Consider the following 27,767-nt stretch of genomic DNA (forward strand, 5'->3'; position numbering starts at 1 on the left):
CAATTGCTGGGCTTGAAAATAAAACTGTTTCTTATTCCCAGCTTCTCCAGATGGCAAATGATTCTCAAATTAAGAAATGGTTTCAGGGCAATGGATCAAACCCAGAGTGGGATTGTAAAATCCTTTGTTAAAACCTTAGAAAGATCTAAGGCATCCATAGTATCTTCCAGACAGACTAAATGAGGCTCTAAAGATCTTTAGGGCATGCCTTACAAATTCCATCCGTTAAACCACAGGGCTCCTGAATCTTAAGGGTCTTGTCCCACAATAGCTCACGAGGAGCCCAAGGTATGGGAGAGTTTATTTTGCAGAGATTTGTGGGCGTGTTTTTTGTCTAATGGAGTGATTATAAATTGATACACAGTGAATCCACCAAAATTTCAAAGGACTGGACTGAAAGCAACATAGACATGGCAAAATGCAAAGAGGCTCTGGACCTGTGGACAGGAAGCAGCTAAGAAAGCTACTTAGTTGCAAACACAGATGGTCAGTGAGTGTTTTGTGCCCCTCATTCCCCTCCTCTTTGAACAGAAATGTCTGCGGTAGGTATCCCATCCCTAGATCATCATTGCATGTTGGGCATGCGGGGCAGGTAACTTTTCCTTTTAGTTGGTCTTTAGATTGCAGGAACTCTATTTAAGGAACTGTGCCTGGATTGAATTAGATGAGATCCTGGCCCTTGACCTTAAACCTGGTATTATAAGGAGATGAGACTTTTAGGACATCTTGGGAGTGGGTAAGCACATTCTATTTTATTTTACTTCATTTTTTGAGTCAGGGTCTCACTCTGTTGCCCAGGCTGGAGTGCAGTGGTGTAATGATGGCTCAAACCTTGAGCTTCTGGGCTCAAGCAATCCTCCGCCTCAGCCTCCCAAGTAGCTGGGGCTACAGGCATGTACCACCACATCTGACTAATTAAAAACTTTTTTTTTTTTTTTTGGTAGAAATGAGGTCTTGCTGTGTTGCCCAGACTGGTCTTGAACGCCAGGCCTCAAGTGGTCCTCCTGCCTTGGCCTCCTTAAGTGTTGGGATTACAGGTGTAACCACAGTGGCTGGCCGGTAAGTGCATTTTAAGTAAGAGTAACAAAAATAATTTTTAACCAGCGGGTAGAAAGTGGAGGATTTAAAACAAGTTTGCAAAATTTTTGCCACTCCTCCCATAGAAAGATAGGGGTCTATATCCTCACCCCTTGAATCTAGGCTTACCATATGACTGGCTTTTGACCAATAAAATGCAACAGAATTGGGGCTGTGTGACTTCTGAGGCCTGCTCATAAAAGGCAATGTAGCTTCTGCATTGTTTAATGGGACACTCATGTTTTGAGCACTAAGTCAGCTCATAAGAAGTCCAACTACCAGCCAGTCGTGGTGGCTCATGCCTGTAATCCCAGCACCTTGGGTGGATCACCTGAGGCCAGGTGTTCAAGACCGGGCTGGCCGACACAGTCATTTCTATTAAAAATACAAAAATTAGCTGGGCATGGTGGCGCATGCCTGTAGTTCCCGCTATTCTGGAGGCTGAGGCACGAGAATTGTTGAACCTGGGAGGTGGAGGTTGCATTGAGCTGAGATCACGCCACTGTACTCTAGTCTGGGCAATAGAGTAGACTGTCTCAAAAAAAGTTAATAAAAAAATAAAGAAGTCTGACCACCTTGAGGCCACCATGTTGCAAGGAAGCCAAGCATCTCCAAAAGGCCTCATAAGGTTCTCCAGTCAGCGGTCTCAGTCTCCGAGTCCTCCCCACCGAGGTGTCAGTCACCTCAGTGAACATGGCTTCAAATGATTCCAGTCCCAGCCCTTAAGTCACCCCTAGTCTTTAAGTCTTCCCAGCTAAGGCCTCAGATACTGCAGAGCAGAGAGAAGCCACCTGCTTTGCTCTTTTTTTTTTTTTTTTTTTTTGAGACGGAGTGTCACTGTTGTCTATTGTTGGCCTGGGCTGGAGTGCAATGGCACAATCTCGGCTCACTGCAACCTTTGCCTCCTGGGTTCCAGCAATCCTCCTGCCTCAGCCTCCTGAGCAGCTGAGATTATAGGCGCCTGCCACCATGCCCAGGTAATTTTCATATTTTTAGTACATATGGGGTTTCACCATGTTGGACAGGCTGGTCTCGAACTCTTGGCCTCAGGTGATCCACCCGCTTCGGCCTCCCAAAGTGCTGGGATTACAGGCGTGAGCCACTGCTCCTGGCCCGCCTATTCTGAATCACTGACCTAAGAACATATGACCATAACAGAGAGAAACCTTAATTTTGTAAATGCATCATAGAAAGAATACATTGTTTGGGATAACTAAGAATTAATTCCTTTACAAACAGACAGTCACTTTCAAAAATTTTTTTGTTATTATTTTAACACATCGGATAAACAGTAAAAATACCATATTTATAAATATTTTCCCACTTCATGAAACAAAACAAAATTCTTTTCCTTTCTCAGGGATTCAAAGTTGTTATGGTGAATGTTAATTAGTAAGTATGCTTTAAAACAGATGCATCTTCAGGGCTACTAGGCTCTCTGTGACTGCACGCCTGGATCACATGATCCAAACGTCATACCAGTATGTGTGAGTCACATGCTGTTTTAATGGTAAAACAAAACCTATTTCTACAAAACATGAGCTTTGAGTAGTAATGAAAAACTGTCTTGAAACCAGTATAATCGTCTTTATTCCCAAGTGCCTGCTGTGAGCCTAGTACTATTGATCAACATTATTCAGGCCAAGGAAAATAATTGTAATCAACTGATTAAAAGGGCTAAGTTTATATCATTGATTGACAAGGGCTTTCAACCCTTGATTTTAACAGCTTGATGAAAGCCACTCAGCAAAACTCTTCAATAAGTTTCCAACACCAATTCACCTCACTGCACTGAATAAATAAAACATCTCCATATCCAACTTCAATTTCTTCCCAATATTCCACATCCTGACAGGGATCAAGGGCACAAGAAGAACATTTACAACCCACATAATGTTCTCATCACAATGGATTTTGTACTTAACAAAATTAAATACAAATTCCTCTAGAGAGTGACACACAGGAAGCTGGGCCTCCCATAGCTGCCTCTGTTAATTAATTAATTAATTCTTTTTTTTTTTTTTTTGAGACGGAATCTTGCTCTGTTGCCCAGGCCGGAGTACAATGGCATGATCTCGGCTCACTGCAACCTCCACCTCCCGGGTTTAAGTGATTCTCCTGCCTCAGCCTCCCGAGTAGCTGGGATTACAGGCGACTGCCACCATGCCTGGCTAATTTTTGTATTTTTAGTAGAGACAAGGTTTCACCATGTTGGCCAGGCTGGTCTCGAACTCCAGACTTCAAGTGGTTCACCTGCCTCAGCCTCCCAAACTGCTGGGATTACAGGCGTGAGTCACTGTGCCTCACAACTCCTCCATTAATTTAAATGCTTGGTGAATTTTTCCTTTTGTTGCAAGAACCTTGTCTTCTTTTTGTTAAAATCTAAGACAAGCCAGATACTTGCCTGAATATCTGGCAGTTTGAGTTCCTGGGCTCGTCTTGTAACTTGGAGTTCAGTAGTTTCACGAAAAATTCAATTTTAATCCCAAATAGACTGCTCTGACATAGCTCAAGAAATCACTTCGACAAGTTTTTAATACCAAGCCATCTAGTGGAACTGAACTAAATCTCTGAGTCTTCCTATACTTTCAGTTTTCATATATTGCAATCATCAATATGCCTGCCTGTAAGATGCTGACTTCCTTTTAATTACTGCTTCAGATTTATTGTTTAGGGCTTGGGAATGAGATAATCAAATTCATCACAAGGGTACATAAAGCAAGACAAATGGCCAAGAAGGCGCTCCTTTGGAAAGAACATACAAAGTTTACCACACACAGTCTGTCCCACCTATTTTGACTCTGTCTCATCTATTTGGGAGGTATAAACATCCTCCCATTTTCCTTCTGATTATGGTTCTTTTGGGCCAATGGCTCTCAACCATGGCTGTGTATGAGAATCACAGGGAAGACTGTGATACATTTGGTCTGGTTTGTGCTGGGCATCTGCAGTTTGTAAAAGCTCCCCAAGTGATTCAAATCACACGTAACCACTGATTTAGGTAAACCTACTAAATAATTGGGTCCTAGATAGTCAAATTATTATTTTACAAAGCTAATTGTTTTACTAATTGAATCAAGCTCTATATTATCTATTTTAAATTTATTTTTTCCTCTCTCTTAAAATACTAACTTAATTAAGCTGCTTTCCTTATTAGTCTTTAATTGAATTTTTTTGACCCTCTCAATGCAAAATAAAAAAAGATTATTCACTCATCATTTTAGGCTTATTTTCCTTATCCTATTCTGAGTTGGTGTACACTAACAATCATTTTAGATATGATGAGTGATTTTTTATTGTATCCTGGTCATTCTGGATATTGTGTTAGGAGACTCTGGATCTTACTTAAATCTTCTCTTTGAGCAGGCTTCCACTAGAAGTGGGCCAGGAGCAGAAGCGGAGGACAAATGCTTTACTGCTGGATGGGAGTGGAAGTCCAGGCCCCTCAACATGGCTTCCATTGACACCGCTCTTGTGGGGAGTATGACAGGCGCCTCATAGCCTTCATGAGGGGGTGGAAACCTAGGCATGTCCCTCTGCTTCCACTGACATACTGAGAGGGGTTGGGTACCTCATTACCCCTAGGTTGGCTCCCCACTGAGCCTCCTTGACACCAGGCCAGCAGGGAAGGGTCAGGAGAGGGGTACCTCTTTACAGCCAGGCGAGGGTGGAGGGCTAGGCTATTCACTAGGCCTTTGCTCATGAGAGCTGGAGGCACCTGCATATTTTCCCCCTGGTGCTTTTCTGGAGAAGGGTGCTTATTGTCAAAAAGGATTCTGTTTTGCTAGGCTACCTCTTTCCTGTACTTTTGGCAAGAAAGAGCAGGCTCTTCTCTGTGCCTGCTGGTGTTTCTGGATGGCGGGCTTCTCCAGCAGCCAGTCTGGGATAGAAAGGAGGCAAAAAGAAAAGCCAGGGAACCCCTCCCTGCCAAGTTCCTCCGGAGTCCTGAGGTCCCTAGCTGGTCCACTTTCCTCTCTCCAGCATTCAGAATCTTCTTAAATTTGTTTTATGATATAATGTCTAGGGTTTTTAGCTGTATTTAGTGAGACAGGTAGGGAGAAATGCATCTCTTCCATTTTGTTTAGAACTGGAAGGCCCAACTTCTCATTCTAGATAATGCCCCAAACAAATCAGAAATGTAGTTTCTCCTTCAGTGGTTTCTGATGCAGGGGGAGGAGCCAGGAGGCAAACATCACAGGCTGGACAATGGGAACCACATTTGGAGAGAAGAGACTGCAAGTTTCCCTCTCTTTAAAATGCTGATAATTCTCAAACGTGCATGCCATGCTTAGACCTTTCTCTGGAGCTTCAGATGGGCATTTCTGCCTGTCTAGGGAAAGCACAAACAGGAGTCTCCTGGAGAGCCCAGGGGGACCACATATTTAACCTGGACAAAATGACACTCATCACCTTACCCTTACTACTCTTCTTTCTCAGGGCCGTATCTCAATAAACTACCACCAGCCATACCACCTCCCAAGCCCAAAAGAGAATGCCTCAATTTCCCCAACTCATCCATTCTCAGCTGGGAGGCAGCACAGGCTCTGGAGCCACACTGGGCTCCAATTTTGGCACTACCTCCTACTGACTTTATGTCTTCAGATAAGCCCTATCAATGCTCCGTGCCTCAGTTTCTTCACCTTCAAGTGGGGTTTCATCCTCACAGGGAGGATGAAAAAATTATCTAAAGTAATACAGGTAGAAAATTAAACTAGTGCCTGGCTCATAGAAAATATTCCAAAAAATGTTAACCTTAATTAAGAATAACTCAGAAACCTCTTACATCTTGTCTCTTCTCTCCATTTCTGGTGTCAGTTTATCTGTTGAGATTATTCCAAGAACCACTGAAATGATATTTATTTCACCAGCCTCTTGTCACTTCGGTATATATTTGTAATGCTGTCAGAATTAGCTTCCTAAGAACACAAACCTCATCACGCCACTTGAAAGTGGTTGCTCTGCATTGTTAATAGCAGCGGAGCACACACTCCTTTTAAGAATTTGAAAAAAGCTATGAGAGCCCAGTGCAAACATGCACAAGTATTTGCATATACACGTTGAGTATACCTTATCCAAAGTGCTTAGAACCAGAAATGTTTTAGAGTTTGCATTTTATTCAGATTTTGGAATAGTTGCATATATAATGAGATATCTTGGGGATGGAACCCAAGTCTAAAATGACATTCATTTATGTTTCCTATAAATCTTATATACATAACCTGAAGGTAATTTTATTTTTCCCTTGGGGACATTGAATAAGCTGTGCTGTGTGCCTGCGTTTTCACTGCAACCTGTCACATGCGGTCAGATGTGGAATTTTCCACTTGTGGCGTCATATTGGTGCTCAAAAAGTTTTGGAATTTGGAGCGTTTTGGATTTTGGATTAGGGATGCTCAACCTGTACGTATGAGCCTCCTCAAACGTTTCCTTGTCCTGAAAAGCCATTTCTGCCATCTTCTGCACCCTCTCATGGAACTTCATGCTCACCTTTGCTTTTGCATTTAACAAGCTGCACTGTGATTATTTTTGTTTGCATTTGCCTCTCCCACTAAACGACAAGCAGAAGCTGCATCTTCTCGTCCTTATTTCCCTCCTACCTACCAGGTAGGTGGTAGATGATAGAATTTATTCAATGTGTGGAAGACAGAAAAGCTATGGATGGATTAAAAAGGTTCTCCTTGCTTAGAAGACTGATGGTTCCCATGTGTTCCTTATCAAAGCCAACCCTTAATCACAGCCTTAAAAGCTTTATTCTTACTGGTTACCTTGCAGGTACTTTCTCCTTTCTCTCCTCATCCCCCTCCCCAAGCTCTTGTCCACGGCTTCCAAATCCATGTCTCTGCTAAGGACTGAGAATGTCTGTGACCTCCCACATGTTGAAACCCTAATCCCCAGTGTGATGGTATTTGGAGGTGGGGCCTATGGGAGGTAATTAGGTCATGAGGGTGGAGCCCTCATGCTGGGATTAGTGTCTCTATAAGAAAAGACAGGCCAGAACCTGCTTCCTCCTCTCTTTCCCAAGTGAGGATACAATGTGAAGGCAGCCAGTCCTCTGTAAACTGAAAGGAAAGCCCTCACCAGAGCTCAAACATGCTGGCACCCTGATCTTGGACTTCCAGCCTCCAGACTGGGAAATAAATTCCTGTTGTTTAAGCCACTCGGTCTGTGGTTTCTTGTTACAGCACCCCATACTAAGACAGTCTCCATCCTAGGTTGCTCTTTGACTGTGTATTGGGCCTTGCCTCAAATGAAGCCCATTTGAGACTGATCTTTCTCACACTCTGCTACCACATCCCTGCTTCTTTTCCTGTATTTCCCATCTTGGTGAGTCACCAGCACCAAAGCCTGTTGTTCTCGCACATAAACAGGTCTTGAACCCATCTCCCCCTCTTTATGGTCCTTGCTTGAGTTCAGGTCCTTGTAATTTCTTAAGCAGCATCTTAACTGCTTTTCCTGTCACCAGTCTTGACCTCTCTAGCTCAACCATCAACACTCATTTATTGAATACCTACTGTATGGCAGGCAGTGTTCTGGGAACAAGAGAGTCCCCGACCCTTCTCCCATGGAGTCTATGTTCTAATGGGGGTGTGGGGGAGCCAGACTGAAAAGAACTGTAATAATGTGATAGGTGGTGATGTGGCCTGTGAAGAAGAATAAAGTGTGTAAAGGCATACAGAGGGATAAGATGGAGTTGAGGGTATCATTCTGAACAAGCCTTTTAAAGTTATATTTGGGCAGAGGCCTGAATGAAGTGAGGAAGCCATTCAGTTATCTGGGAGAACACTCCAGGGGAATGAAAACCGAGAGCAAAGATTAGACAGTGAGGGCACTGAAAGCTGACTTCATCCGACTCTGATTTCTACAGGCACGGGACTGCCAGTTTGCAAGGGGGCAAAGAGCAGTTTCTAATTATGGAACATTTGACTATGTGATAAGAACGATGTTGAGGACTTTCCACGCATTATTTCATACACCTCATTTTGGGCCTCAACATTCAACTGAGATGGGTGCTACTGTTAAAATGGGGCATGAATTCAACAACCACCCATCTGCTTCCAAATATCCTAACACCTGTGTTGCCAGACCCCACTGGGGTACGATTTTTCTTTTGTCCTTTACCATTTATGGTGTAATGATCTTTAAATGTAATATAAGATATTTTTACAACTCAACAAGCTTTGTGAAAGGCTATTAGAGGGGATGGTAAGGGCAGACATCAGAGGTGGCTCCCAAGAAGCAGAATGGCTGCTCCCTCAACAGGAGCCAAAGTAGTAGTTCAGCAAACTCAGGAGAGAGGACCCTGAGCCTGTCAACTTTACTTGTTCCCACTAGATATACCTCTAACCATGGCACACTGTAAAGAGGTCTATGCTTAGATATGGTTCCAATAAAATGAAATCCTTCTAATGTTTATTATATTAAAAAAATCAGATTCCCCCTGTAGTGCAGAACTTCATCATAACAATTCTGTGTAAAGAAAGTTTGTTCTGGACCTTAGCCAATAACAAAGAAACAAACTCATTTATTTAATGGCTATAGTCTAGGACCAGTATAGGTCACCTCCCAGTGGTGTGTGTGTGGTAGTGGCGGGGATGAGGGGTTGTTGCTAAGTGAGACAATACACGCAGATGTCCACTATAAGGAATGAAAATCATCAAATATAAGGTGATTTCTTTATCTTATACTACTCTTGTTTAAGGAAAATCTTTTGATGAGACTGTCCTCAAACATTAAACCATGGTCAGTGACTTAAAGAAAATTTAATTTTTGATACAGATGCGGGATCATGAGGCTTTCTAGAAAACACACACTCTCTCCAACTCTGTCTTAGTCCATTTAGGTGGCTATGACAAAATACCATAAACTGGTGGCTTATAAACAACAGAGATTTACTCCTCACTGTTCTGGAAGCTAGAAGTCCGAGATGAGGGTGCTGGTGGCCCTTGTCCAGGTTGCAGACTGCCAGCTTCTCGTAGTGTCCTCACATGGCAAAAGGGCGAGGGTCTCTCTGGGGCCTCTTGTATAAGGTCGATAATCCCATTATGAGGGTAGAAACCTCCCAAAGGTCCCATCTCCGAGTTCCATCACTTTAGGGGTTAGGATTTTGACATACGAATTTTGGGGGAACACATTCAGACTTTAGCACTCTGTGTCTCTCTGTCTCTCTCTCACACACATATGCACAAGTGATAAAAAACTCTAATGGCAGAATTGAATTTGGGAGCAAGTCCAACTTTTAACAGATGTTTCCAAGAAGTACCCAAAACAACAAAAGTGAAAAAATTTGGGGAACAGAATAGTTAGATAAGTGGTTCTCATCTCTGGCTGCATTGTGCAGTCACCTAGGAAGCTTTATTTTATTTTTCCTTTAAGTTTTTTTTTTTGTAGAGACAGGGTCTTGCTATGTTGCCCAGGATGGTATTGAACTCCTAGGCTCAAGCGGTCCTCTCACTTTGGCTTCCCAAAGTGCTGGGATTATAGGTGTTAACCATTGTGCCCAGCCGGCCTGGGGAGCTTTACTACATGCTGATGCCTAGGTCTACCAGCAGAGATTTGATTTCATTGATCTGGAGTATGACCTGGGTATCAGTAATTTTAAGAACTCTCCAGGTCATTCTAATGTGCAGCTGAAGTTGAGAACCCCTGAGTTACGACTACTAACATACTAACATTTTTTATTTGGCTTTAAAAGTGAAAACTAAATAAAATAAAAATCAGATCTTCTAAATAGCAGGTTAACAGTAAAACCACTATATTTTTTCTGGCCTTCTTGAGACTGTAGGACCTTTTCTTCTTTGAGGAGGTAGGATTGCAATTGAGAGAAACAAACTGTACAAATAAAAGTATAACGTGGCAGCTCTCTTTAAAGGTGCTGTTTTTTCCCCCCAAAAGAAATGAAGACATTTTCTTTTTCTTGTTCTCCTTTTTTGTATCTTTCTTTTTTTTTTTCTTCTTTGAGAGAGAGTCTTGCTCATGTTGCCCAGGCTGGAATGCAATGGTGCCATCTTGGCTTACTGCAACCTCCGCCTCCTGGGTTCAAGCGATTCTCTTGCCTCAGCCTCCCGAGTAGCTGGGATTACAGGCACCTGCCACTACGTCCAGCTAATTTTTGTATTTTTAGTAGAGATGAGGTTTCGCCATGTTGGCCAGGCTGGTCTTGAACTCCTGGACTCAAGTGATCTGCCTGCCTCGGCCTCCCAAAATGTTGGGATTACAGGCGTCAGCCACCGTGCCTAGCCCTTTTTTGTATCCTAATGGACCATACCTTCGGAGCTCTTGATATGCAGACCAGGGCCAATACAAACACTCTCATCTTGATTATTCAGTTTCCTGCAGGCCTACAAGTCACTAACCCTCAAAAGGTTAAGACGAACTATTTTAGAAAGCTATTATTAATGTAAGAAAGATTTAAATATATAAATAAAGAAAATGAGAGAAAGAGAGCAACTTTGGCAATTAAGTTAGGTAGAAAGATACCTAATTTTGTGGCTACCTCTGGCTTTGAGATTAGAAGAACCTGCACTGAAACACTGCGCTAGTGGTCAACTTCTCTGAGAATGTATTTCATCTATAAAATGAGACTTCCTGCCCAGGATTCTTACAATGATTGAGATATAGTCTGGTTAAATCATTTAAGAAACACCTGGCATGACACATGCGATGAATGTTAGTTCTGTTATTTCTTTCCTCTTAAAACAGGATTTTTTTTTTTTAAATAGGGTCTCGCTCTATTGCCCAGGTTGGAGTGCAATGGTGCGATCTTGGCTCACTGCAACCTCTGCCTCCTGGGCTCAAGCAATTGTCCTTCCTCAGCTTCCTGAGTAGCTGGGACTACTGGCTAATTTTTGTATTTTTTGTAGAGATGGGGTTTCACTATGTTGCCCAGGCTGGTCTCGAACTCCTGAGTTCAGGTGATCTGCCTGCTTCAGCTTCCCAAAGTGTTGGGATTATAGGTGTGAGCCACTGCTCTGGGCTGCAAACAGGATTTTAGTTTCATGTGTTATCTGTCAAAGGGAGAGGCAGGTAGCAGGTGGCTGTTGGAACTGGCCTAGGTCAAACACACTCGGGATTAGGGGCTAGGTCACACACACAAATGATGAAGCCCAGCTCTATTCTTGGTGAGCTTTGTGACCTGGGCAGATTGCTTTACCTTTCTGAGCACCAGTTTTCTCTTCAGAGCAAGGTATTACTGTGCTGTGCACCTACGGGGCTGCCACAGTGAGCAACCTAGGCACTGTGCCGATGGGCTGGTGGCTTCCCTGCCTCTCCCACGGGTCCACAAGGCTTGTAGGCAGAGGCTACGTGATGTATGCTCGCACCACCAGTGCCTGCCAAATGCACAGCACATGGGAGGTGCTCCAAAATGTTTACTGAATGAAAGAGAGCTCTGATAAAGACAGCTGTCTAAAGGAAGCCTATTATTGCCGCAGCTTAGTGACATCTATTTCTGCAAATGTAGAGATGTAAAAAATATATACATCTCCGTGTATGGCTTTGTTTTAAAGCCATCTTGCCTCTAGCAATCTGACCTCTGGATAAATTAAGGTGGTACTGTACTAATTTGCTTACACTTTAGTTCTTAAAAGGCATTGTGTTTCTTTAACAACATAGCTTTTTAAAGGAGTCATAAATTGGCCCTAGTGGTTGGTGCTTTCAGAGGTTGCTTTGAGACATCTTTTACATATGAAATTGAATTTCCAACTACAGTACTGATGAAAATGGACTCTACTTTGTGCCCAAAAGCAGTGACTTTTGGTATTATAAATTGGTTTGCTTATTGGTCAGATTTTTGCACATGTAAGGAAAAACACACACACACACACAAAAGCAGTTTGCTCAGTAGCGTTTGGCATAAGCAGCTGTCTCTAACCAGTATAACAAAAGGCGTTTGCTTCTGAACACATGTCAGGAAAACCATCAATAGGGGAGCTCTGAAATTCTGACTTCTTTCTCTCTTATTAACAAAAAAAGAGAGAGAATGTGGCTTAGTCGTCACATTTCTTAGAAGTATTTTAAAACCATGTGGCTCACTCAAATCCAATAATAAAGTCATTGAGTGCTAAAAAGAAATTATAAGAGGCGGGAAAAGAATGTTTCATTGCCAAAGCCATCAGAATAAGAAAAAAAATTCATCTGTGTTTTTCTAAATTTCTCTATAATATAGACATTGTTTTTTTTCTAAGAAGAGAGGTTTCCAAATATCTAATTTTGCTAAGTGACTCTCTTTGTTATAACATGCAGAACTATAAACATTGTGCAAGATGTTCAAAATAATACAGCTCCCAGGACTACTGAGAATTAATTAGGAAGGTAAATTTATTACCTAAATAAATTAATAAAGCTGAGTGCCACTCAGGGTCTGACATTAAGGGATTATATACTTTCCATTAAAAAGAACTAATAAATATAGTTTAAAGGATTGAGGGAGGGCCAAGGGAGTGAGTAGGCTAGTGCACACCAGCACAGGCGGTGCCAGACGTCAGCTGACTGTATCCATTGAGGTTACCATGGAAACCCCTTCCTTTGGGACACTGCCATGAGGGTAGGGTGCTTTAGAAATGGTGATGGGGCACAGACCGGCGGGCGGATGGATTTCAGCAGGGTTCACCCTGTACACATACAAGGACAATCCATCTTCCAAACGAAATGATATCTTTCTAGCAAGTCACGTCAAATAGAGCAATAAAGCATGAAGTCTGGCATAATTACAGTCCATTTACCTTTACAAAACAGTCACATTGGTTCAGATAATTGTCTCTTTTCTCTCCCCTGCTTGCTTTGTATTCTCCACAGAACTAAAGGAGGTATTTGTGCAATTAATTGGCTGCTTCCTTAGCCATCAAGCCCATACTGATAAAAAGGGACTATATCAAAACAACATTAATGGGCAGATTCAAACATTCTTCAGACCAAACACATCAGGCAAAACTAACACGACTCAACAACAAAAGAAGGGTAAGAAGAATTCTAGCTGAGGTAAGGTTATATGTTACGGTTAATGTGATCTCACTCAAAACTGGCGAACAGATTTTTTGTTTACGCAAATTAAACTCAGTCTTGGCAACCTGCTCCATGGATGCTGGTTTGGGAGGACTAATGCTCACATGAACTCTAGTGGCAGAAGTGCATTTATTCAAGCAACATGCTTCAGCCACGGGGAGCAATCTTTCCCACCAATTTACAGTGATCTCTAGTATGATTTTCAAAGAGATTGTGATCAAAGTTTTGGACACAACATTGCTAATTAAGTAGGCTATTTCTTGCTTCTGTTTTCCATATCAAGCCTCAGCAACCACAAGTTCCCCAGCTCACAAAACATTCAAATTGACTCTACTGTCCCTGTAAAAATTTTAACCTTTCTTAACAATTTTACAACTAATGCTTTAATTTAATACTACATACAAATATAGCCTAGTGACTCAAAGGGGATGATGCCAATTTGACAATAATGCAGATTCCAGTTGGCTGAAACCCTAACCTTAGTGTGCAATATTTATACTTAGAAAGGGGTCACCCGTAACTTAATGTTTCATGTTGTTTACAATTATATGACCATGCCATTTGTGAGAACAGTGTTTGCTGAAAAGAGTCTCAAAAACCTGTCACGATTTCCTGCTTTTATCTTTCCTGTGTGAGTGACTAAAATCATCATTAAATGGTAAATTGAATAATTCTTGCTAATGGAAGAGGGGAAAAAAGTGCCAAATTCAGCTTTTAATTATGTTTGCTTAGGCTTACATGAAGATCAAGGTTTGTCTCCTGAAAACAAACCAACTAATGACAAAGAGTGGAGAGATGGTTCTCATAAAGATTAACTGATAATCCAGTCTGTACTGAGTTATATATTTTAGGATAATAGAAAAGTACATGATATAACTACATACCTATTAGAATGGCCAAAAAAAAAAAAAAAAAAAGACAGTATCAAATACTGGTGAGGATGGGAAGTAACAGAAACTCATTCATTCCTGGTGGAAATGGAAAATGATACAGCCATTTTGGAAAATATTGGCAGTTCTTACAAAGCTAAATTTAGTCTTATCACAGGATTGAGCAATAGCACTCCCATTTACTCAATAGATTTAAAAACTTGTGTCCATACAAAAAACCTGCTTGCAAATGTTTATAGTAGCTTTATTCATAGTTGCCAAAAAGTGGAAGCAATCAACAGATGAATGGAGAAACAAATTATGGCACCTCCATATAATGAACTATTTCTTGACTAAAAAAAAAAAAAAATGTGCCAACAAGCCATGGAAAGACATGGTGGAATCTTAAAGGCCTACTGCTAAGTGAAAGAAGTCAATCTGAAAAGGCTACTTCTGTATGATTCTAATTATATGACATTCTAGAAAAGGCACAACTGTAGAGACAGTAAAATGATTAGTGGTTCCTGTAGGTTCAGGGGAAAGAGGGAAAGGAATGAACAGGTTACATACACAGGATCTTTACAGCAGTGAAACTGTTCTGTGTGATACTGTAATGGTGGATACATGACACTATACATTTGCCAAAACCTACAGAACTCAACAGCATCAAGAGTGAACCTTAATGTAGGCAACTTAAAAAAAATTAGGAGGTTGGGGGGTTTCAGGAAGGAATGCAAAATGTGACAAGAGAATCCACCTATAATAAAAGGTAGGGCCAGGCACGGTGACTCACGCCTGTAATCCCAGCACTTTGGGAGGCCAAGGCAGGTGGATCATGAGGTCAGGAGTTTAAGACCAACCTGGCCAAGATGGTGAAACCTCGTCTCTACTAAAAATACAAAAAAATTAGCCGGGCGTGGTGGCGGGCACCGGTAATTCCAGCTACTCGGGAGGCTGAGGCAGAGAATTGCTTGAACCCGGGAGGCGGAGGCTGCAGTGAGCCAAAATTGCGCCACTACACTCCAGCCTGGGTGACAGAGCGAGATTTCATCTCAAGAAAAAAAAAAAAAAGGTATGAAACAATCTCACTGAGGAGGGCGGAAGGAAAAGGTGCTGACCTAGGTAACTTTGGTAATGAGTGGAGTGTGTAAGATTAAAGGGAAAAGGAAGTGCATGTAGCACTGTACTCTATTTGATAAAGTCGTGCCTCACAGGAGTACAGGTTAACAATGCTGATACTGCTATGCACGGATACTGAAAATGAACAATTAGGTAAATGGACAGTGGATGGTGCAAGCCAGGTTTCTCACTTTCGGACAGGGAATTTAAAGATAAGCAATGGGGGAAGGCTACAATGACTCATGTGGTCATGGACTAGAGTGAGAGACACTAGTATAAACTCATGTTTAACTTCATATAAAGGTGGTCACATACAAAAATATTTATAAAGATGTGTATATACACAGATTATACACATATATTTCTGTCCTGTGCCAGCTGAGAGGACCTAAAAGAAACGAATCCCCAGTAGCAACAAGCACATCTAGTACTCAGATATGTTTCTTTCTTTCTTTTGTAGAGACAGTGTCTCACTATTTTGCCCAGGCTGGTCTCAAACTCCTGGGCTCAAGCAATCTTCCCATCTTGGCCTCCCAAAGTGCTGGGATTACAGACGTCCAGCCTAGTAATATTCTAACACAGAATTATGTGATGATTGTACAACTGCATAAATTACTAAAAATAATTATACCTTACAATGGGAAAATTTTATGGTATATAAATATATTAGTTTGCTAGGGCTGCCATGATAAAGTATCACAGACTAGGTGGCTTAAACAACAAAAATTTATTTCCTTGAAGTTCTGGAGGCTGGAAGTTTAAAATTAAGATGTTAGTAGAGTTGTTCTTCCTTTTTTTTTTTTTTTTGAGATGGAGTCTCGCTCTGTTGCCCAGGCTGGAGTGCGGTGGTGTGATCTCGGCTCACTGCAAGCTCCGCCTCCTGGGTTCACACCATCCTCCTGCCTCAGCCTCCCGATTAGCTGGGACTATAGGCACCTGCCACCACACCTGGCTAATTTGTTTGTATTTTTAGTAGAGATGGGGTTTCACCTTGTTAGCTAGGATGGTCTCAGTCTCCTGACATTGTGATCTGCCCGCCTCAGCCTCCCAAAGTGCTGGGATTACAGGCATGAGCCACCGCGCCCGGCCAGTAGAGTTGTTCTTCTGACGGCTTCTCTCCTTGCCTCGTAGATGGCTGTCTTCTCTCTGTCTTCACATGGCCTTCCCTCTGTACCTGTGTTCTAATCTCCTCTCATGTGGACACCAGTCATACTGGATTAGGGCCCACTCTTATGATCCCACTTTAACTTAATTACTACTTTAAAGACCCTATCTCCAAATACAGTCACATTCTGAGGTACTGGGGGTTCGGACTCTGATGTATAAATTTTGGGGGAACACAATTCAGTCTGTAACAGTGAATTATACCTCAAGAAAGCTATTTTAAAAAGTCAATATGATGGGAAAGAAACAGGGTAGGGGTATATGTGAGTGGAGGTGCAGTGTGGACTAAGACCAGAGATGTAACTACCAAGTGCCATATGATGGAATAATTTTACTTCTGGATATGTAAATGTGAACCTACACAGAATTCTGTTATTAAAAAAACAGGTTTAAAAGGCAGTCTTTGGCCAGGTGTGGTGTGGCTCATGCCTGTAATTCCAGCACTTTGGGATTTGAGGCTGAGGCAGGAGGATTGGCTGAGGCCAGGGAGTTCCAGACCAGCTTGGGCAACGTGAGACCCTGTCTCTACAAAAAAAATTTTCAAAGTTTAGCCAAGAGTAGTGGCGTGCATCTGCAGTCCTAGCTACTTGGAAGGCTGAGGAGACAGGATTGCTTGATCCCAGGAGTTTAAGGCTGCAGTGAGTTATGATCGCGCAACTGCACTCCAGCCTGGGCAACAGAGCGAGAACCTGTCTCTTAAAAAAAAAAAAGGTAGTCTGAACAACTGGGGAAATTTAAATATGTACTGAATATTAGATGATTTTATGGAAATATTAATATTTTAGATATGAAAATGGTATTGTGGTTATGAAGGAGAATGTCCTTATTCTTCGGAGAGGCACACGTGTATTTCAAGGGTGAAGTGTCACAAGACAGAGAAATAAAACACATATGGCAAAAAATAAGCCCTTAGTGAATATAGGGATGGGGAACATGGGTGTTCCCTGTACTATTCTTTCAAATTCTCTGTTAGTTTGAAATTTTTCATAATAAAAATTCAGAGGGATAGAATTAGCAGTGAACTCTGAGGGAACAGAATGCTCTCAAATTAGGAAAGATTTGCTTATCAGAGATTTCCTTTATTCCCTTCCTTCCTTGCTAACTAAAGTAGAAAATATATTCTCCTAAAGCTTGCACCCAATTATAGCTCCTTATAAGTGAGTGAGAAATGGTTAGTGTCTATCTCTGCTCCATAAAGTCTAGAATAACACATAACATAGATTTTGAGTTTTTAAAGTTTGGCATGGAGGAGGCCAAGGAGTCTGGTTATAGCTCACTTCAAATAACAAATAACAAGACCTCTTTTAATAAGAGTAGCAGACTGGAAACCTAGGGCAGAATATGGCCTATAGACATGTTTTTTTATTTGGTTTGCAAGGCATTTTAAAGTTAGTTCATAATACTTAACAATTAGGAGATTTCACATAAAATGCAGAAAAAATCAGAAAAATTTCTGATTTTTCTAGGCAAATCCAAAGCTTTGGCCCAGTGGATTCTGGCATGGCCCAAACCTTCTGGAGCGGAGTGGCGGCTGCCGCGTCATGAGGTATATGCTGCATTCATGTATGTACCCATCTGATTCCCAAAGGCATTTGACTTTGTGAGAAAGAAAACATGCAAACTTAACTTAAATACTATACACACACACACACACACACACACACACACACACACACACATATATATATAGGCAAATAGGAAGCTGTCCTTTCTGACAGAATTCCTTTTACCATCATCCCCCGCTCTTTTTCCCTTTATATGGTTGTGAAAAATGACAGTGTTATGTTGGGAGGAGGTAAGACTGAAAGGAGGGTATCTGGGAATTTATTGTAATTTTTGGGTTCATAATACCTTTGTCCAACAGTAATCAAAACAGTAACTGGCACAAGGATATCTAACAGACCAATAGAACAGAGCAGAGAATCCGGAAGAGGTGTATGGACACTCGGTTTATGACAAATATGGCACTGAAGAGCAATGGGGAAAAATGATCTCCCCTGCACAGAACACAAAAGCACACGTACCACAAATTACTATCTACGTAGTAATTTAAAACATACTACCAAACTACTCATGGCTTAAAGAGGAACTCACAATGGAAATCACAAAATAATTAAAACTGAACAACAAAGGTAGTATCACACATGTGAAGTTCAGCTCAAGCCATTCTTAAATACAAATTTACAAATTCAATGAATTTTTAAGACTAAATTTAAAAACAAAACAGTTAAGCCCCCAACTAAAAAGGCTAGAAAAAGAACAACCTAAAGAATGAAGAAGGAAAAATAAAGAGCAGAGGTAAATGAAAAGATAACAAAATCAGTAAGAGAGACAGAGCTACAGCAAAACTGATCTTGGAAGAAATGAGAAAAAGTACATATAATCAATATTAGGAACACAAAGGGGTATATACCTATAGGTACAATGAAGAGCTCTTCACTCTAGTGTTTCACACACCCCTCTCTTTAAGTATGCTGAAATCTCCCCCAGGCTTGAGTAATCATTTACCTAATTTGCTTCACTTTCCTCTTTACTTACATCCTCCTCTTACCCCCTTCATAGATAGCTTGCTTTCTTCTTTTCTTCTCTTTCTCCTCCCATTTTTATTAGGGTATAACATGCATGCCCTAGAGTGCACAAATCTCAAGTAAACAGCTTGATGAGTTCTTACAAATGTATACATCTGTGAAACCCTCACCAGATCAAGCTATTACACATTTCCAGCCCCCACCCCCATCCCAGAAGGCTCCTTCCTCCCTGCTCATGTCTCTGTGTCTTTGCTGTTCCTTCTGTCTAAAATACTTTCCACCAAGTACACATATGGTTCATTCCTTAACTCCTTCAAGTCTTTGCTTAAATGTCGACTTCTCAGTGAGGCCTGGTCACCCTATTTAAACTTACAACACTCCTTACACGTTCTATCTTCTTCCCTGATTTTATTTTTTCCCTTATCACCTTCTATGGACTATATCATGTGCATATGTATATACATATACACACATATACTTTTCCCCATTGGAATGTAAATTCCAAGACTTGCAGAGATTTTGCCTGTTTTGACACCTCTATGTTCCTAATACGTATGTGGCTGGCATATAATGAACACTTAGTAATTATCTGAATTGAATGGTTTAGTTATTGAGGGTGTGATCAGATGATTTGATGTGTAACTGCCTAAAATCCCAAAGAAGGTAATTTCTAGACTGCCATTCTCTCTGACCCAGATGCAATTTAAAATCTCCCACCTCCTGTCTACTTGAGGTCCCTTAAGTCTCTGTGCATTACAACTCAAAACCTAGCAGGAAGAAATGAGCACCAGGATGCTGCAAAAAGCAACTCTCAAGAGGGGGTGTGCAACTGGCTGCAGCATCTCAACAAGCAGGGGCAAAGGAGGATTGCTCCACCCAGTGTGGAAAGCCAGCAGTTCGTGGTCTGTAGGGAGGAAGATGTTACTTAACCTATCACTGGTGACCCATGGGATATGGCTGGTGTGCCCATTAAAGTTAGTTGCTGATTTATAGAAGTTCAATGCATTAGGAGATGTAAGGATAGTGGGATTGGATGGGTATTTTTTATAGTGCATTAGGAAAACAACAAATATTGGTCCCATAGTGCGTGGCTGGAGGCAGTTAAAAAAACAGAGGAACCACTTTCTGCTGAAAGCACACATGAAGACTAAGTTCAGGAATGATTAGACAAACTACCAAATTGCAACATCAGCTGAGTTTTCACCCATCCTGGAGATTCATGAGCACAATTTTAGGTCCTGTTTGACAAAGACTGGGATTCTGGCAATTGGAGTGGGAGTAGCTGGGAAGAATCCAAGGACCTAGGATGCCTGGCCAACCTGGCCTATCTGAAGCACTTCTCTTCTGCTGCTCCTTTCTGCTGGGAAAACCCAATGACCCGCCCCAATATTCAGTGTGATCTGTGACCAAGGTCCAAATGTGGCTTGGGCCTAAGGATGACAGTCATAAATAGTGGAGGGAGGAGATCAGTTATACCCCAAAATGAATAGTAGGAATTATCCATGCCATACCAGAAAAAAGTAAGGAAAGACTATGCATAGATTTGCAAGCATTCGACATTAACAAAAGTACCGATCTGGATCACCCAGCATTGGTTGCTATGGCGAGGCCTCATCTGAGACACTGTGTTCAATATGTTACTGTAAGATGAAACTCTAACGGTTTGCTGAGTTGGCTGACTCAGACCTTAGCCTAAAGCTGACCCACGCTGTCTAGCAAGAAAGAAGTAACTGTGAGTAAGAAGACAGACAAAGAGAAAAAGAGAAAGAATGGCAGAAACATAGGCTATGCAAAACTCAGGTTGTGGAGGAGGCTAAACTATAGCATGGTCCCTTAAAGCTGCCTTAAACCTGAATGGTAGTATTTCCTGGGTTTCCATGAGATTTGATTCCCTTACAACCCTGTGTACCTTTACTAAAATCAACAATGGGGCCGGGCGTGGTGGCTCATGCCTGTAATCCCAGCGCTTTGAGAGGCCAAGGCGGGCAGATCATGAGGTGAAGAGTTCAAGACCAGCCTGGTGAAACCCCATCTCTAATAAAAATACAAAAAAAATTAGCTGGGCATGGTGGCAGGCGCCTGTAATCTCAGCTACTTGGGAGGCTGAGGCAGGAGAACTGCTTGAACCCGGGAGGTGGAGGTTGCAGTGAGCCGAGATGGCGCCACTGCACTCCAGTCTGGGTGACAGAGCAAGACTCCGTCTTCGGGGAAAAAAAAAGGAAACATTACTTAAGACAGAATGCGCTTACAGTCTGTCCTTGGAGCAAGAAAGGACTAACTAAAACAGGAAAGGAGCCTCTATAGTAGGAGAAATGAAAGATGGAGAATGAGAGAAGTGTGGATGCCCTTAGCTATGCCCTGTATGTTTTTATTGACTACTCTTATTTCTGAAAACTTTCCAATTTGATTTTGAAACATGATGTTCCCATAGTTTTTTTCTTTCGTAGAATAATTTAAAAAGTATAGAACTGAAGGGAAATTAGAGCTCATTTAGTCCATTAAAAGAGAGATGAGAAAATGAAGGTCAATAAAGAAATTTCCTTTTTATTCCATTTCCTTCAGTGATTCTCTTTTTCCCACCATTTAACTGTGGATGTTTTTGAACAATCCACCCCCTTTCTCTCTCTTGACTCATAATTTCAGCCTCCAACTATACATGGGTCCACTCTTAAATTTTAAGTGATGAATTCTTTCCCACTCTATACGATCAGACTTCCAACTATCTATGTAAAGTATACTTGTAAGTTTCACGAAAACCTCAAACTCAATATAGTTAAAATTGAAATCACTTTCCTTCATCCCCTCCCAGCTTCTCCAACACTATTATTAGCATCATCATGTCTTAAAAAGGTTCTTTATCTTAAACTTTGTTTTTAATTTCAAAATATTTCAATCATACAGAAAAGTATAAATAATAATGTAACACTCATGTCCCTATCATCCATACTTAATATTCTGACATATTTGCTTCAGACTTAAAAACAATGATAGGTCTAGTTGGAAGTTCCCCATCACGTCGAACTTGCTCCCTCTGAAAAGATGGCTGCCCTTCTGAAGTTAGTTCCACCCAGAAGCAGACCCTGAGACAAAGGCTGATGAGTAAACAGAGTTGATTTGGGAGGTTCAGGGACACTGGCAAGGAAGTGGGGAGAGAAGGCAGCCACCACTGTGGGCAAGTTTACTCCTGCAGGGAAGCTCTAGGAAATGGTGTGAGACAACCTGGAATTGTCTTGGCCAATGAGTGATGGAGATGGAGTATTTATACCCCACACTTATCATACAATGAGTGCCTGGGCACTTCCAGCCCTCTGTGAGTAAGGGCAAAGCGGGTTTGGCAGCCTGAGGGCAGCTTTTTGACAAAGATGTTGGCTGCTGGAAATCAGGCTGGTATGCACAAATATGGTATGGGAATACGAGATGGTATGGGCAGGGTGCTGACAGCATCTGCAACAGGGTGTATCCATCCCATTGACATTTTACCTTTACTACTGTAGTTAAACATTGTTAGTTTTTATGATGTCATGATATTACTAATAACAATTAGCAATGATAATGATGAAGATAAAGGGAAACAGTGACTATAAATACAAACCAGTCGACATGAATAAGGGAAAATAACTTCGGCTGAAAGAGCTCTTTAACTATTTATTGAATTTATATCATGTGCCTGATGAATCTCCCCTTAATAGAAAGCAAGGAAAAGGAACAAAACACATACCACAATTAATTTTTTTGGTTTCACACTTCTTTAGACTTTGACAAAATATGATTTTCTGCCTCATCTACCTTCATCTCCTACTTCAAGATTGGAGGGTTATTAGGCTTAAACTGTAACTGCAATAGAAGATTATAAGTCTATATATAAGAAGACTATATATAATCAAGAGTGTTTTAGGGCTGGGTGTGGTGGTTCACGCCTGCAATCCCAGCACTTTGGGAGACCACAGCGGGTGGATCACTTGAGGCCAGGAGTTTGAGACCACCCTGGTCAACTTGGCGAAACCCCATCTCTACTAAAAATACAAAATACCTGGGCATGGTGGCGTGCACCTGTAATCCCAGCTACTCAGGAGGCAGAGGCACAAGAATCACTTGAACCTAGGAGGTAGAGGTTGCGGTGAGCTGAGATCGTGCCACTGCACTCTAGCCTGGGGGACAGAGTCAAACTGTCTAAAAAATAAATAAAATAAAATAAAAAAGAGTGCCATATCATTTTAGCCTTAGTTGCAATCTATTGGCCTTTCTATTGAAAGGAAAAAAGGTATGTGTGTGAGGGGGTTGGGTGAGGGGTGCATAGTGAAGACGGATCTCCACCCCATAGTCTAAATCATTCTAAAGCATTCAGCAAAGCCAGGAATAGTTTGTCTTCCTTGTACCTTATAACTAAAAGGACCCCTGACTTAGCAAAATAAAACTGTAATACAATATGTTTCCTATTCCCTCTTGCAGCAACCAAAAGGATTTAAAATAATCTCTAAGTAATACTCCTCATAGTTCCCAGTATTAGACAAACACAGTCTTCCTTCTTTAAGAACTAACAGAGGAAAATCACCTGACACATGAAAAGATCCAATATTCCGGTAGGATCTTTCCAAAGAATCAGAATAAACAGTCACTTATAAAGCAGACTCTATTAAGAAGGACAAATTACAAACAAACAAACTTATATTGCGATTCAAGGAGATACCCAAGAAATTTCATATTTCAAATAAAAAATGATAACGGAATTAGAAAACTCTATGGTTATAGTGAACAACAAAGTGGACTTACACCAAAGATCACACAATCAACAACTAAATATGCGTAAAATATATGGTGAAAAGAATTCTGGAAGCAGCATAAATTTTACATTTAAAAGAGAAAAAGTAATATTTTAAGTAATCCCCTACCGATTTTCTACCATCTCCATATAAAAACAAATCTTATGAAAATAAATAAGAAAATGCACTATACGCCAGTGCATTTAAACAGTGGATAAGAAACAGAGAAAGATCACAAAGAATCAGTAGTCCTTACACTTTAAAAAATGTCTGCATTTATCTCTTGGAAACTTTGGATCCTTTTAGAAAACTGTACATTTCTATAAAACATATGACACATAAAATTTCAGGAATTCATGGGCATCCTAAAGCTCCAAAGATTCTAGAACTCAGTCTATTGACCCATCAGTGGTCCATGAGCATCAGGTTAAGAATCTTTATCCAGAGAGAAGCACAGAGGACTTACGTTGTATAGAGGGATAGTCTTCATCACCTTGTACTGTTTAGTGGGATCCATTTTATATAGGTGACGGTCAGTGACAAAAATTGCTCTGTCTTCCACCTTACTAAATCGATTTACCTGTAAGAGAACAAACCAATAAACCATAGTATCTCATCGATAATGAAATCAAGTTGGCTGATTGTGAAGACAAATTCTTTAATAGATGTGAACCATGTATGGCCACTCTACTGGATGCAAGAAAGATTTAAAAGGAGTAGCTGTTTCCAGATTTGTGGAATTTGGCAATTGAAATTTTACAATTGAACATGGAAAGCAAGAAAACCACAGAAGAATTAAAGGACTAAACACATGTAACCCAGACACCATCAAGTAAGTAAAAAGGCAAACCCAGAGAATGGGAGAAAAACTTTGAAAATCATATATCTGAAAAGGGACTTGTATCTGGACTATGTAAAGAACTAATACACTCAATAACTAAAAGGCAAATAACCCAATTATACAAAGAAATAATATGAAGCCCTTCGTTATAGTAAGAATCTGAGACTAGTATATAGGGATGAGACAAATAGGAAACTAATGAGTAAAAATAATTTCATATAATGATATAAAGAAAATAAACTAGATAATGAGATTGGGAGAAACTGTGTGTGTGTGTGTGTGTGTGTGTGTGTGTGTGTAGAATGCTACTTTATTAGACAGAGTGTCAGAGAAGATTCACATGTTCAGGTAAATCTTTTCCTAAGAGCAGAATTAACCACAGGATATTTTATAAGTAAGTAGTTAGCTACGTAGACTTGGGTAACAAACACATACATATTTTAAAAAGATGAGGGTCTCACTCTGTCACCCAAGATAGTGTGTAGTGGCTCAAGCAGTGACTCAGGGCAGCCTCAAACTCCTGGGCTCAAGTGATCCTCCTGCCTCCTAAGTTGTTAGGACTACCAGCATGCGCCACCACATCCAGCTAGACTTGGATACTAATCAACGTACCTAGCACAAAACATTTTTGAACCAGTATGATATCATGTTTTCCAGTAACTAGAAGGAAAAAGAATGCAAACCAAACCAACAAACAGAAAACTTAAAAAGCCCTCCTCAACTACAAAAGAAGGCATAGTTGTGATCTATATCCTCCATCCCCTCCTTCAAATTCTTATTTCTAAGATGCAAACAAAGAAGTTAGAGATCAATTTGAAAACATGGTTAGCTTCGGTAGGCTATTTAGCTAAGAAAATTAAGATTGGCAGGATGGAACATAGCAGGATATATTGCTATAGGGAGGATATAGCAAACTAAAATTTAAATTTTAGTTTGAATTTTATTCAATCTTCTCCCCTTTGCTCCATAGTTTTAGAAATCAGTCAATTCTCTAAGCATTTCCTTAATAACCAAAGCACATTTTTTTCAGTCTTCAACTTGACAAAAATGGTGTCTGTTAAGAGTAAAATAGAATCTATATGGTGGAATAATTATTAGCCTTAGTAAATAACTTTACATAGCAACAACTTTTGCTATTAACAGAGGATTGGCACTTGTCAGAAAGCTTGAAACAGAGTGAGTGAAGAGCTTCTATAGCAGCATTTTTCTAAGCTGTTCAGTTCTAGCCTTATGTGAGGTTTTGTGAAAGTAAGGGTTCCATGGACAAGTTGGTTTCAGAAATACTGCAAACCACAGGCTCCACTAGGGATATTCATATCCCATGAATATATATTTTTTCCTTTTTAAAATTTATTTTATTGATTTATTTTTTATATATAGATTTTTTAAATTATACCTTAAGTTCTAGGGTACATGTGCACAACGTGCAGGTTTGTTACATATGTATACATGTGCCATGTTGGTGTGCTGCACCCATTAACTCTTCATTTACATTAGGTATATCTCCCAATGCTATCCTTCCCCGCTCCCCGCACCCTGGTGCGTGATGTTCCTCACCCTGTGTCCAAGTGTTCTCATTGTTCAATTCCCACCTATGAGTGAGAACATGTGGTGTTTGCTTTTTTGTCCTTGCGATAGTTTGCTGAGAATGATGGTTTCCAGCTTCATCCATGTCCCTACAAAGGACATGAACTCATCCTTTTTTATGGCTGCATAGTATTCCATGGTGTATATGTGCCACATTTTCTTAATCCAGTCTATCATTGTTGGACATTTGGGTTGGTTCCAAGTCTTTGCTATTGTGAATAGTGCCACAATAAACATATGTGTGCATGTGTCTTTATAGCAGCATGATTTATAATCCTTTGAGCATATACCCAGTAATGGGATGGCTGGGTCAAATGGTATTTCTAGTTCTAGATCCCTGAGGAATCGCCACACTGTCTTCCACAATGGTTGAACTAGTTTACAGTCCAACCAACAGTGTAAAAGTGTTCCTATTTCTCCACATCCTCTCCAGCACCTGTTGTTTCCTGACTTTTTAATGATCGCCATTCTAACTGGTGTGAGATGGCATCTCATTGTGGTTTTGATTTGCATTTCTCTGATGGCCAGTGATGATGAGCATTTTTTCATGTGTGTGTTGGCTGCATAAATGTCTTCTTTTGAGAAGTGTCTGTTCATATCTTTTTCCCACTTGTTGATGGGGTTGTTTTTTTCTTGTAAATTTGTTTGAGTTCTTTGTAGATTCTGGATATTAGCCCTTTGTCAGATGAGTAGATTGCAAAAATTTTCTCCCATTCTATAGGTTGCCTGTTCACTCTGATGGTAGTTTCTTTTGCTGTGCAGAAGCTCTTTAGTTTAATTAGATCCCATTTGTCAATTTTGGCTTTTGTTGCCATTGCTTTTGGTGTTTTAGTTATGAAGTCCTTGCCCATGCCTATGTCCTGAATGGTATTGCCTAGGTTTTCTTCTAGGGTTTTTATGGTTTCAGGTCTAACATTTAAGTCTTTAATCCATCTTGAATTAATTTTTGTATAAGGTGTAAGGAAGGGATCCAGTTTCAGCTTTCTACATATGGCTAGCCAGTTTTCCCAGCACCATTTATTAAATAGGGAATCCTTTCCCCATTTCTTATTTTTGTCAGGTTTGTCAAAGATCAGATAGTTGCAGATGTGTGGTATTATTTCTGAGGGCTCTGTTCTGTTCCATTGGTCTATATCTCTGTTTTGGTACCAGTAACATGCTGTTTTGGTTACTGTAGCCTTGTAGTATAGTTTGAAGTCAGGTAGCGTGATGCCTCCAGCTTTGTTCTTTTGGCTTAGGATTGACTTGGCAATGTGGGCTCTTTTTTGGTTCCATATGAACTTTAAAGTAGTTTTTTCCAATTCTGGGAAGAAAGTCATTGGTAGCTTGATGGGGATGGCATTCAATCTATAAATTACCTTGGGCAGTATGGCCATTTTCATGATATTGATTCTTCCTATCCATGAGCATGGAATGTTCTTCCATTTGTTTGTGTCCTCTTTTATTTCATTGAGCAGTGGTTTGTTCTCCTTGAAGAGGTCCTTCATGTCCCTTGTAAGTTGGATTCCTAGGTGTTTTATTCTCTTTGAAGCAATTGTGAATGGGAGTTCACTCATGATTTGGCTCTCTGTCTGTCTGTTATTGGTGTATAAGAATGCTTGAGATTTTTGAAGACTGATTTTGTATCCTGAGACTTTGCTGAAGTTGCTTATCAGCTTAAGGAGATTTGGGGCTGAGACAATGGGGCTTTCTAGATATACAATCATGTCATCTGCAAACAGGGACAATTTGACTTCCTCTTTTCCTAATTGAATACCCTTTATTTCTTTCTCCTGCCTGATTGCCCTGGCCAGAACTTCCAACACTGTTGAATAGGAGTGGT

The 27,767-nt window shown here is 40.7% G+C and overlaps 1 protein-coding gene across 4 annotated transcripts in view; it reads right to left on the bottom strand.

Annotated features, from left to right (window-relative positions):
• MYO1D (myosin ID) overlaps positions 1-27,767 on the bottom strand; it is a 376,049-nt gene that overhangs the window by 121,631 nt on the left and 226,651 nt on the right. For all 4 annotated transcript variants that reach the window (XM_063656158.1, XM_054459987.2, XM_054459991.2 and 1 more), the window contains one exon: positions 23,984-24,097. In XM_063656158.1, the coding sequence (XP_063512228.1) occupies positions 23,984-24,097 (114 nt within the window). The remainder of the gene's footprint in view (positions 1-23,983; positions 24,098-27,767) is intronic.

This window comes from Pongo pygmaeus, chromosome 19 (genome assembly GCF_028885625.2).
Source record: "Pongo pygmaeus isolate AG05252 chromosome 19, NHGRI_mPonPyg2-v2.0_pri, whole genome shotgun sequence".
NCBI lineage: Eukaryota > Metazoa > Chordata > Mammalia > Primates > Hominidae > Pongo > Pongo pygmaeus.